Raw genomic sequence first — 13,685 nt, 5'->3', positions numbered from 1 at the left:
AAAACAACAACGCTACACGTAAAAACTGATGATGGTGGAAAAATACACCGAAACGTATTTTAATTGATAAATAAAGACAATAAATGACTGAAACCCAAGAATTAATTTTGATTTGGAATTGAAACACAGTCAGGAAAGTATATACAATTTACATTTGACATTCAACATATTTTACAATTACTTACACTATTTTATTATTGTTATCTCAACTATTTTATACCTTCTGTAATACTTAATGCTGTTGTGATTTTTTCGCTATATAATTACATGCAAATGTATATCACATTTTCTTATGTAGGAAATTTATATTAAATTTAATTAGTGTTGTAATAATACATAGTATGTGTCAGGATGCATATGTAACAAGAGCTATAATAGTCAACATTTTTTTAATGCATGAGTTGTACATTGGATTTGAATTTACAGTTCAAATTTCTAGTTAGAAAAGTTGAGTTAGATTTGAGTTTGCCAGTTGATAGAAGGATGGTATTCAAAAATGAGTTAATGCCATGGTTTATGGTATTTTTTGCTAAATTTTGCAAAAAAGGGCGCTATTTTTGAATAAAAGTCGGTTACATCGAACGAAGGGATATGAAACATTAATAAATATATTGCTAGTGATACGTACATTTTTTCATTAGATTTAAACGCTGTCTGTTGTATAATTCACAGAAAAACAGTTATTTTTCTAGTATACTAGTAAGTATTTTTGAATCTCAAAAAGATAATACACTTTATTTATTATTTTTATAAATTTATTTCTAAACCATACAATTTAACGCGAAAGCTGTTCATTTTTCATCAACTTACAGACTGACCTCAATTCTTAAAGCCAATAAAATCCCGAAATTGTAAATAAATAATCTACAGTGTTTTCTTCCTTAGGCACCACAAAAATAAAGTTTATTAGTTTGATGATGTTACTGATTAACATTTTTGTAGTTAGTAGAGTTCACGAATTACACAAACCCAAAATGGTTTTTTACGATTTTCGGTTGTTGCTGGCCATTCAAACGTTTTTCTACAATGGGTTTCGCTTGAATAATTTGTCATATAGATTTTCTCAGCAAATAATTCCTATCATGTTCTATTGCAGAACGAATTTGAAATATAAAGGCGTATTGAGTAAATCGAATGTATGTCGTATATAATTTATTATTTCCATGTTAATGTCGCAGAAAACTGCTCTAGTGATATGAATGAATTCCTTAATAAGTTTATAATATTATATAGAAAAGGACGCGAATTATGGAACACTTTACATAAAAATTTTGACCAGTCAAAATTATTTACAAATCCACTATACCATAATTCAAAATCCCCGATTTTCAATTGCCTCTAAAATAATTGAGAAACTGAACACTGTCTTAATGTATTTACCTTGGAAACATACACTTTTCTCAAAAAATTAGTCTAAATACTTGTGAACATTTATTTCAAACAAGGATTACACCTTCTTATTTGTACCTAATATACGGATTCTTGAAAGATCCGAAATATTTAAATATTAGCATTTCTGAAGAGTTTTTTCATAGGCATAGTAGTGAAATGTTTTCCTGTAGCGTCATCTCAAAAATTTCTCCGAACTAGGAAATATTTAACCAGACCGCTGACTACTAGATGTCGGGGTGTGTGAATAATCTGGATATATTGATTCCTCACAGTTCGCAACTGAGACTAAATCTGAACTGAATTCAGAAAAATAATAGCTAACTCTACAGATTGCATAATACTATTTTATACCAAAAAGAAAACTATTCCCCTTTCTCGGCAAACTTAAAATATATTGAATATTTGCTTTAACTTTTTTAAATAAACAATTATATGTACTGTTATATAATTATCAAGATTTGGCAAAATTATGCCGATAGCAACTAATGAGAAGGTGAAATGAAACAAATGTTGTGCGTGTGCTGATGTACATCTTGTTCGTAGAATCGAAACTTTTTTCTGAAATAACATCTGAAACCGTAGGAAATTATTAAAATGGGTAAAATTGCCATAATTCTAGCGACTAATGTTGTTTTGGTAGTTGTACAAATTTTATTTGGATGTGCTTTCAAAATATATTATTATTATTTATTCGTCGGAAATTGCAAATGCTAATTAATTGCAAAAGCTAAAATAATTATTATTTTGAAAGAGTCTATTAATTTGATTGAGCACGGATATATTAGACTTTAACAGCAAAACATTTTTTTTTATAAATTTATTTTCTTTGGCGTGAGCAATTTAATTGATTTATTGAAGTCTATGAGTTGCTGTTCAACAGTGACACGAATAAAATTGTTAAAATTAATTTGATAAAAAAAAATTTAAACGAATTAAAATGTTTTAGTTATTGTGTATTGTGCAATCTAGATGCTGAAATATTTATAATGTTTACAATGAAAAATATTGCATTCAAACGCATACATTTTTTCACGTCTTTTTTGCAATCTGAGCACTCATCGTTCATTTCATCAAATTAATTATTAAAAAGTTTTGTATTTAACATTTCGCACTTTCACATATCATCACATTTCGTTATTTCATGTAATAAATTGTTTCATTAAATGCATTTTTATGTCTTTATTTTCGTTGTCACCTGAAAAACCTGAAATTACATAAAGTTTATTCAAAATTATTTTTCGTATACTCAGAAAGATAACGAGGAAAAAATTGTGAAATCCTGAGAAAAAATTTACACTTCCGTTGAAATGAAGTATAAGGTTGTATAAGACTAATTAAACATTTTTTCAATAGAAATTTTCATAACCGACTGGTAAGTACTAAAAGCATAGGGTTCTAGTGATATTATTAGCATGATAACGGAACATGAAACTTTCATGGTTTCATCCATATAACTAACTGCTTTTAGCAGAGCGCAAAAACCGCGTTACTTATAACAGGTCTCAAAAAGGGACAATTTCTCGTTGTAATAAGTATTTACGAGTTGAATCACGGCATATAATCAAATGCGTCCCTCGGATGATAATCTTCGTTAAACCTTATTAAATGTTTGGATGAAGACAAGTCGGGTAGCAGAAATCCCGTTAGATGTATCCTGCTTGCTCGGTTACCTTAATTAAATCAGACTGGGTGGCTTTCATCTGTCTTAATGAACGGCTAATTGGTCTTAGAATAAACCCGGAAAATTTATAAAATCAGCTAGCTGCCGACATAATAATAAATCTATTTTTGATGTCGCATAATAATCACAATTTGAAGGGCAATTTTCAAGAATAATTTTAACCAGCTTTGTAAGTTCAACAGGTTTTTTAATTTTAATATTAAATTTCAGTTTTCAAATTTTAATCACAAAAAGTAAATTTATTTTATTCCCAAATCTTACAATCAAATTCAACATTGAGAAGGATTATCACGAGAAATCACACGCGGTAAATTTGTAATTTTAAGTAATTTTGATCATTCTACAACTAATTCGCACAATATTCAAATACTTTCGAGACATTTTGTTTACTTTTAGAAATTATTTAGATTAAAGCAACTTTGAAAAACACAACAAATTATTAGTTATTGCGGACTGGATGCGAAAATAATTGAAATAAATTGCAATATTTCACTGCTATTTGAATTACAACCAAAAATGAAGCAAACCTGGAACATAAAAAAATAACTATTTTGTTAAGAAGAATATGTATGAAATGATCGAAAACTCTTAAACGAAATGAGATTATTTTTAAAATGAAACCTAATATGCTTCTATTTTTATTTCAGCTTTCCGAATTGGAACAAAGAGTATTGGAAGCGGAAGGCAGGGCGGAAGAAGCCGAGGATAAGGTAAATGGAAATTGTTACTTTTGAAGTGTGTTGTGTCTATTCAGGTAATAGTTGGCTTTATTCTGCAAACGACTTTTTCTTTTATTAGTCTGAAACAGGACTTTTGTTTGTATCCCGCAAATGGAATCGGGATTTTAATTTTCCCAATACCAATTTTTTTAGAAAATATGCACAGAAAGGACGCAGCAAATGTATGCAAGTTTATCGAAATCGTGTGTCTTTTTCTAACAATTCTAACATAAAATGGTATTTTAAATTAATTACTGAAGATGGGTTTTATCTGCCGTATTATACACGCGCCATAGAAATTTAGATTTGTGCCGTTTTCAGCCACCATTCACTAAAGGATTAAAACTACTTTGGCAATTTGCATTCCGAATAGCCGGAGAATGAACATCAGATTTCAAAGCAAAATTGGCTTAATCAAAATGCATTTCCATTAAAACGTGGCAACTGAAACATTTGGTCGATCGCTGTAATAGATAGGAAGAGAAAACGACCATCTCTATAATCCAATCTTGTTACATATCACATCATATCTTCTTAATGGAAAATATATTTAAAACTATAATAACTAAAAAAATAAATTTAAGATTAATGTAAGAAGCAAAAAGTGAATAAAATGTTGAGTTGAAAATTTTGGAAAAATCGAAGCTGATAAGTATTTAATTCATTGTACCAAGCTAAATAATAATTAATATTCTAATGTATACAATAATAGTTCCTGAAGTATCTAGAAGTAGAAGAACCAGAGTTAAGCTTTTTCTACCTAAAGCTTCTGTGCAAGAACAGAAAAAACTATTTTTGTGACAGCCTAAAACGCGAGGAAATGATCAGATTTAGAGTTTATAATTTGTATAACCGCTAAAATCTCGAAAACGAGAAATCATATCTCTGGATAAAAAAGCAAAAACAAACATTCTTTCTTAACTCTGATTGAACTCAAATAAACGGTCACTTGTCTAATGCATGTGAATAAACAGTATCAGCATTTTATTAAAACTTAAAATTGTTGCGTAAGAGAAATTTAACTTTTCACTTTGTTTAACTTTTTGTTAGCAATACATTAATTTAAAAATAATTTAGTTCGTTGAGGTATAAGATAAGGAAAATACGTTTTCCATCGGACTTTATACGAAATCGTCCACCATTCTGCCGAGAAAATATTCATTACGTTACACAAGAGTTTAAAATAGTATTTTGCGACCTCCCTTTAAATAACTTTATTATACAGGTAACAGTTGATTGTTCCATGAAAGACGAAAAAATGTAATTTAACTCAAAGTAGCGAATTTAATTTTTGTGTAATTTAAATCGATTTTAGCAGATTTAACTTTTATACTGGAAATTTTCTAATTATTCAGAATTTGAAACAATTTTTCTTAAAGGTAGTAAGTAGGAGAAAAATTGACGGCTTTTCTTTGTGTAAAATAATTTAAAATCTAAAAAAGAATTCAATATTGAACCAAGCGATTAAAATAGATGACAACATTTTCGGTTTTATAGGCAAAAAACTGTTAGTGCCGCTCCAACGTAGGTGGATTTCGAACAATCGATTCATTACACAAAAAAACGCTTGAATTTTATATTCATATTTGCTAAATGCTTATTGCTTTGAGAGCAGATTGTTGTAATTTTCACTGTAAAAAAACATATAATTTTTTGAATTTGCTATAAACCATCTCTATCATGGTTTTAAAATTAACGAATGTTCTGAATGTTTTATTTCCATATCAAAGCTCACATTATTAGGTTCATATTTTCCTAAAAGACTTCACTAAAGACAGAATATAAATTATTTTATATTTTAGAAAATTGTTAGTTTTAAGTTGTTTGTCTTAATTTTTGTTTCTGATGGTCTTATTTTCGGACATAAATTTTGAGTTTTATAAAAACCACTTCGTTTAACTAATTTTTGGCGAATTTTGGAAATGTTTTAAATCCAGACTGTCCATTTAATATTCATATTTATTCGTTTTAACTATTACATTTTTGCTTGCACAAAAATAACAAATGTATAATAAATTTAATATGGTAATCATGAATATGATGGTTTCTTGCCTTCTTTCTCTTATGTCTCATATTTGGAGAAGTAAAATTTTATTTATCTACCTTCGGATATCCAAACTGCGAAATTGACTAGAGATTCAATCGATTCGAAGATGAAGCCTATTCATGTTAATTTTCATCTTTGTAGCCGCTGTTTCCTGAATATTAATCTTCATTTTTTGACTTACAGAGTTTTATCGAAGCCAATATCTATCCGATTTTCAATATCTATCCGATATTAACTGGCTAGTTTTTAATAGTTTTTAAATCTAAAAAATATTTATTCGTTTAGCTACGTTGTATTTATTCCTTCTCTAGATTCTTATTTGCAAAAATACACATCTAGAAAAACTTTATCAAACTGATTTAAATCGATTATCTCTTAGAGCTGTTAGAGCCTAAATATGTATAACTTGGTTTTCTGCAGGAAGAATAAAAATTTCTACTGTGCGGCCCGATATGGTCAGATTAGCACGGTCAAATTTAAAGTCTTTAAGGTCAAATTCAATGCAGTTTCAAAATATTTGGTTTTCTAATTTTGCAAGTAACATAGCAAAGTTTAAACAAAAAGGGGTTAACTCGATGTTAATGCTTTGGTGACACAAGCACAACACATAAACTTAGTGAATTAGCCAATCCAAAAAACGTAATTCTCAATCATTCTTTCATTTCAACTTGAAGCTTCAATGTTTTCTATTCTAACATGTTCTTCATCTCATTCCGGTTGCTATTTTATTACAGTTCTGAATTATTGTTTTACTTTCTCCATTTTTCTTGTATTAAATTGCAATGTTCAACACCATTTCCTTCGCTACCGCTCATAAAATCCGGCACTGAACAATTGCGCGCGGTTCCATTCAGAGCTGTCGCCGTACATTTTTCATCATCCCCATATCATCCCTTGATATTAACCAAGTTATTTTTTTTTAATTAAACGTTTTAAAATGGTTACCATAATCAGCACATGTAGAAATTGAGGTCGACACTCGAATGAACAAACAGTAAAAAAACCACCCTTTCAACGCACACCCCATTCGCTCCGTACATGTTCCGTAAGGGATGAAGTTGGCTCGAGGGTTGCTTAGCGACCGTTTCTAACTTTCTCTAACGTACTTTTATTGATTATTTTCCGTCTCGACGGCGGCCGACGGCAATGGCGTCTTTCAGCTGACAGAAAAACAGAAAATCGCGATCGGTTTTTGTTTTGTGATTTAGTTTTTTCCGTTTTGTTTGTTCTTCAAATAGTTCCTTCGTTTCAGTGCAACGGAATCTTGAAAAATGTAAGTTTCAACATATTTTATTTATGTAGTTATTATGTGATAAGCTAATACTGTTTGATGGGGTTCAACAGAATTACCTGTAATTTTAATTAATTTTTGTCAACAACTTTTCTCGATTTATTTGCTAGAGCAGTCTTCATCATCAGTGTCTTGTTGGCTTTTTCCAAAATGTAATGCAGAAGCACCTGGTTCAACGATATAATATATATATTTTTTTAATTTCTCTAGGAATATTTCCTAATTTCTCTAAAAACGTGAGGGTTTACTTTCAACACGTACTAACTCCAAATATCCAATATCTTCTATAAAATAAGTATTTTAAGAACAGAAAATTTTAAGGAAGTAAAAGTTATTGGAGTAAATTCCGAGAATTATTGATTCAAACACTGACCTCCATAATTGGACGAAGTTATATTATTAAGTTATATTATGAACCGAACAGTAAGTAGTTAGTTATTTTATAATAAATGCGTTCAAAACTTATTACTTACTTTAATAACGTACCATGTAGATTTAGGTTTTATTGTGGAAAAATTCCAGGGTCGCTTTTATGCATGGAAACGGTGAATTTTTTCCTGAACTAAGATACCTAGAATAAAACGGTTAATACAAAAAATGTAAGATTATGTCCAGTCTATTTATATAAATACAAATTTATTATACTTGATCAATCAAAAGATCACAGCAACACAATAATTGAATTATTCTCCACGTTTTAAACAAAAATCGCATAACACATTACAGGTTTAAATTTAACCGTTTTGGAGATATCGAGCTGTTATATTTTGATGTAATTTGCCAAATTATAAACTCCAATATAAAACCACTGTTCATCTACGTAGTTATCTTAGAAATGTTAGGTCACTACTACAACGCCGAGTTATTCTTTTGATTTAAACAGTTAATCCTTCATTGATACGACTGTGAAAATTTAGTTATATATGAATTATTGTGAAGTATTTGAAGTTTAAAATGGCACGTTTAAGTCGCAGGGGACAATTCAATGACCAGCTCGGTCTCCCGATTTGACTCCACTTGACATTTTTTGTGGGGTAATATTAAAAATGCCGTTTACAAGAATAGGCCACAAAATTTTCAAGACTTCCAAGTTACAATAAGTCACGAAAATTATCTTGTTTATAAGGTCGATCTATTTCTCTTTCGCCATTCCTGTTTGTACAAAATTTTAAATACTGCATCTAGTAATTTAGCAAATTACAGGAAAAACAATTTTAACAACTCGATATCTTCAAAATTGGTAAATTTAAGCAAGTAGTTTGTTATACGATTTTTGTTAAGAATGTCTGGAATAAATCAATTATTCACTAACATACAGGGTCTCCAATTTAAGAAAAAGAATCTTGACTTTGCTGTAGCTTTTTGACTGATCTACTACATTTTTCTAAAAAATAAATATGTTAGTACACATCTGTAAATTTATCTAGTTGTAGAACCGATTACATGTGTCCAATTTGAAACAGAAAAAAATACAGGTGTGAAAACGAGCCCCTAGGAAGAAATATGGGATGATATTTTAGGGCACATAAGATATAACAAATCATCATACCAGAAATATATTATGAAAATAGTCAAATTTACACAAAATGATTAAACCTAATTTATTTTCTCTGTAGAACTTTATTGAGTGCAAAAAGAGTATATTTTTATGGTGCGTTAACGCGATTCTGCAATTCTGTAAGTAAAGATTTTATTTTGATCTGATTTGATGAAAAATTCGAGAATAACTATACATAAAATATATATAGCACGTGTATATGTGCACATGTAAAAATAAAACTACGTAAATACGAGAAATGGATTTCTCCTTCCGACTTGTATTACTATTCTCCAATTCCGTTCAAAGCCGCAAATTGAATTAGAAATTTGCGCAAAAATAATGAAGACTGCATTTTTAAATAATTCGAATAAAATTTCAACCGAAATGCGCAAGGAATAGAGGAATACTAAACCACACAAATCGTCGAATTCTTACTTTAGTGTTTGAAGCTATTTTATTTGTCGAAACTTTTTTGAAAAAAAAACGAGTTTTGATGGTTTTGTGTCCCAGATAAAATCCCAAAATACCAAAAATTATCGATAATTTGTAATATCTTTCTTTCATCTTTTTTAATATATATACATATACATACATGTACTTAGAAAAATTACAATATTTTCCAAGAACAAAGTGATTTACTGATTTATCTTTGGAAGTGTTTTTGTCTTAAAATAAAAATTAACAGTTTTTTCATTATAATCAAACTTAAAAATTGTTATGTAAAATTTGTATGTGGAAATGATACCAAAAAATCATCAAATTTGGATAAGATTGGTTAATTGACGACTACATAAAATATATTTTAGATAAAAAATGCTACATTCCATTAAATCTAAAAAACTGGAAAAAAATATATAAAGCCAATTTGAACTGATTGGAACAAAGACAATACATCTAAAATCAGTAGTTTTAGTAAGAAATGAATGAGCGAGAATTTTTAACTGAAATCACTGTTTGCAAACAAATGTTTAATAATTAAAATAAATTTAGCAAATGAAGTGAAAATGTATAATTCGGAAAACTGCAAATATTGACCAAAAAACGCTATCGCTGCATTTTCCCGCCACTTAAAATAAAAAATTACGTTTTTCACACATAATCCCTTTCCGTTAAATAATCGATTCCTACAATACTTAAGCCAAATAATTTGTCTGAATAAATATAATTGTGTCCTTTAGCTAATCGAAATTTCTAGATCCGTCTCCATGTACAACGTCAGTATTTTGGGAATGACAATATTAATCAGTACATCCTGTTAACTCGACAAAATTTAAAGCAACACCACAATAAATTGTACACAAATTCTTAAACCCGAAATAGATAAATGCACCCTTGTCGTTAACTTCTAAACGGAGAAGCCTTTATGATTTGGCTTCCAGCCAAAAGTTATATATCAACTATATTATACAGGGTTATAAGGGTTATACAGGTTGGGCAGAAAGACCGATTGGGTCGATAGCCTTTTTCTGTAGGAAATAAAGATTATTTATATATATATATATACAGGGTGAAGACATTTTCAGGAATCCATTCGCTAGTGGGCAGGTGTGAGAAATTGTCTGCGCACGTTAACAGTTAATGGCCCTTAGCTACATTTTGCAAGCAAGATGAAAAATTCACACCTTCTGGAGTAGCTAGAACAACCCTTAAATTGTTTGTTTTCCAAATTTAACTCCATAATTTTGACGGCTGGTTGGAGAATTGGTGGAAATCGGTATCTATCGTACTGATCACATTTAGGTTCAATACCAATCCGAATCGGTTGGTTGGAGAACCTTGAGAGTTATTTTAACTACTTTAAAAAATTTAGATATGAGAAAAATAGCCCATAATAGCATTTTATATAGGCTTTTCAAGAACTACTTTTTTAGAGAGAACATCATTTCTCTCTAGAGTTGAAACTTTTCTCAGACGAGGCTCTTCAACTGACGCCAAAAACGTGTTATTTTAAAGGTTTACATTAAAATACCAGCAACCCAACAGACCTACAGGATAAAATAAGAGAGGAATCACTGAAATACCACCAGAACTGTTGCCGGAATCCACTTCCAGGAAATTAATGGTACACATTTTGAGCAATTGTTTCTTCGAAACCTGAAAATATGAAATAATGTGCTTTGAAAACTGAAGAAAAAAATTGTTGTATTTGACGATATTTTCAGCTATCTTTGAATTGTTATATTTTCATCTTGGAAACTGCTTTCATCTGAATTTTTTGGACGAATTTATTTGGCTTAATCTAAATCCCCACTTCGTTTAGCGTAAACCGTTGAACAGAAACTAAACATGAAAATTATGGTAAAATAATTGAACTCAAAGTTGCACATTGCTTCAGTTTCATACTTCGGGATTATAAGTGTGTATTATGCGCATAAAAATAATATCAATTGACACGATATTCGGAAAACATTTTCTTAAAGAAAGCGAGGTGTTCAATCACCTGACTTTAGACTATTACCTTCAAGCGAGAAATTGAACTAAATTGGTGACTTTTTCGGCCGTTTTGAATTACAATTTCTTCTAGACGTTTCGCAAGTACAAGTAGCTTACATCTTCAGAGTTGGATTGCTCTAATACTTAAATTGTACTCATAGAAGAAGAAATTTTAAATAGTTAATACACTCTGCATAGTGCAATAAGTATCAGATACTTACGTTCCGTTACCGAAATCTAATAATTTTGGAAAAAATATTTTCCCCTGAATCAGCTTCTGTGAAAGTATGAGTATCTTCAACGGTCTATACAGGGTGTCTCACGGTCAGCGTCCATTATAATATTTCGGGAAGTAATGCGATTTAAATCCCGCAAATTTCGATAATGGGATTTTCGGAGACGCTCTTTTCAGATGAAATAACAACGACATTATGCGACGTCCGGTTATACCAGAAGTCGTCTCAGAACTATTTATTTTAAATAAAACACCCAAATGCCTGTGTGCTTTAGTGCGGGAGAGGCAAATTTTTAATTCGGCGCTATTGACGGCTGACACCATCAATTTTGTGAGTCGCATTTACAAAGCCGATAAAAATGAGGTTGAAGATGGATTTTTCTTTCCACGTCCTCGGATCAAGTGTCGACTAAACATGGTAAAAGATGCAACTGCCTGTCTGTATTAGTCTGGGAGATGTGCATTTTTAAGTAAGCGAGCGCAAATATTTTATTTTCCAAAAATTCAGGTTCAAAAAATATTCCGATTTTCTTCTCCAATACATATAAAATTTGCCTCAATTATAACAATTCTAAATATTTTTCCCCATTTACATGCATCTGGCATTTACAGAAAGTGTGAAAACTCAAAATATTTTTGGCTTAAAAATTGGATATCTGACCTTCAAAACCTTATAACTTTCCAGTTTTCTAACCGAGTTTAGTTTTTTCAACCGTCATTTTTAGGGAATATCAACGCAGTTTTATTTGTTTAAATAAAGTGCGATTTTCGTGTCTGAAAACGCTTGGTTGGCACTTAAATCCATATCAAGTTGCTCTTTACAACCTAGTCTTAATGATCCAAATGGAACCAAGATGAAGACAGTTATAAAGAGAAAAACGTCCATAGCAAAAAATATTTTCTTCGAAAATTCGGTTTTTCAAACTTAAATGCCCTGGAAATTTCTATACAATGCCAACATTGATATTATGTTGCTTTTTCTGCTGAATTTCCACTTGAGGCCAGTATTAAGGGAAGTACGCGCAAAACTCCTACTAAAACAAACTTCCGTGGAACTCAAATCAATTTTTCATCAAAAAACCTTTTTTGAGAAAAAACCACAAAGTTTGAAAAATGTCATTTTGGTAGGAATAGTTGAAAAAATTGAAGAAATTTAAAAAACTGTTGAAAATTTAAACTGACTGTAGCAGTCTTTGAATAAAAAATAAATCACTAGAAACAACCGACTGAAAATGTCACTTTTGAACACATTCAAAAAGTTAATAATTTTGCATGTTCTCGTGATCTTGCAAATGTCTCCCAGAATTCCACTTATTTTATTTGATATAAATTCCACAAACTTATGCAAATATCACCCATTGAATAAATCAGCAACGTATCATCGTATTCAAAATAATGAAGTTTTTCAATCTTTTTTTGACAGAGAATAAAAATTGTAATTTTTTTACTTTGCTATATATAGATTTCTATTTGGCATAATTCATTATCGAGCACAATAATATCTAATTTTGCAACTGAGATTTCGAGTTTCACTCTTTCATCTTTGAAAACATTTTAAATGTTAGGCGAAGATCGTCTTCGTCGTCGAAGGGCTTAACGATAAAATTTTGGGAAAAACTATATTTTGCTCAGAAACGGGTAGTAGCGTAGAAAGCTTTTATTAAAAGTTATTCGAAATAAACAAAAAAACTCAAGCAAAAACATTATACAGGGTGTTCCATTTAACATAAGGAAATTTGAAACAACTTCCGGTATAACCGGAAGGTGCATAATTTAATTGTTATTTGATCTAAAAAGAGCGTCTCCGAAAATAGCATTATCCAAATTTGCAGGATTCAAATCGCACTCCTTCCCAAAATATTTGAATGGACGCTGACCGTGAGACACCCTGTATGTATACTCGACTTTCAGCGCAAGGTGCATTTCTAGAGAACATGACTTAATTCAGTTAGACATGGTTTTAGTGCAGCTTAAGAAGTGACTTATATACAGGGTTGCTCATTAGTGCGTCAAAATGCGATATCTCAGTAAATATGAAGTTTACAAGAAAATTCGTCCAACGAAAGTTTTTCACGTTTAAACGGTCCACATTCTAAAATTACTTTCCAATATACAGGGTGCATCATAAACGTGTGGTAGTTACCAACTCTGGTTTTTTAAATGAACCCTTTTTTTTGTTATTTTCAGATTCGCCGTTCAATTTTAATTTATGTTTGTTTCAACCGTTTTACCTGAAAAATTTACGATTTCCGCTGTACACTACCCGCTGCGAATTTTGGAAAACAGTTTTCAGCGATTCTAACAGAACATCATGATCTACGTGTAGATATGTTTTAAATTATAAGGA

General features: G+C 30.3%; 1 protein-coding gene and 2 long non-coding RNA genes across 12 annotated transcripts in view; 1 reads left to right on the top strand and 2 right to left on the bottom strand.

The window, feature by feature from the left end:
• The window catches only part of LOC125505829, a 2,755-nt gene extending 1,283 nt beyond the window's left edge, over positions 1-1,472 (bottom strand). Inside the window, exon 1 of the long non-coding RNA XR_007282455.1 lies at positions 1,381-1,472. This is a non-coding gene — a long non-coding RNA (uncharacterized LOC125505829). The remainder of the gene's footprint in view (positions 1-1,380) is intronic.
• The window catches only part of LOC125505830, a 48,177-nt gene extending 40,431 nt beyond the window's left edge, over positions 1-7,746 (bottom strand). The window contains exon 1 of the long non-coding RNA XR_007282456.1: positions 7,604-7,746. This is a non-coding gene — a long non-coding RNA (uncharacterized LOC125505830). The remainder of the gene's footprint in view (positions 1-7,603) is intronic.
• LOC109546936 (uncharacterized protein CG43867) overlaps positions 1-13,685 on the top strand; it is a 178,826-nt gene that overhangs the window by 134,291 nt on the left and 30,850 nt on the right. For 9 of the 10 annotated variants that reach the window (XM_048670484.1, XM_048670487.1, XM_048670485.1 and 6 more), the window contains one exon: positions 3,721-3,783. In XM_048670484.1, the coding sequence (XP_048526441.1) occupies positions 3,721-3,783 (63 nt within the window). Of the gene's footprint in view, positions 1-3,720; positions 3,784-6,939; positions 7,113-13,685 lie in introns of those variants that run through there. The other variant, XM_048670495.1, reaches the window with a different exon arrangement.

This window comes from Dendroctonus ponderosae, unplaced genomic scaffold, assembly GCF_020466585.1.
Source record: "Dendroctonus ponderosae isolate FM_Combo_2020 unplaced genomic scaffold, Dpon_F_20191213v2 Dpon_F_20191213_1, whole genome shotgun sequence".
Taxonomy (NCBI): Eukaryota; Metazoa; Arthropoda; class Insecta; order Coleoptera; family Curculionidae; genus Dendroctonus; species Dendroctonus ponderosae.
This window is presented reverse-complemented; position numbering and strand designations above follow the sequence as displayed.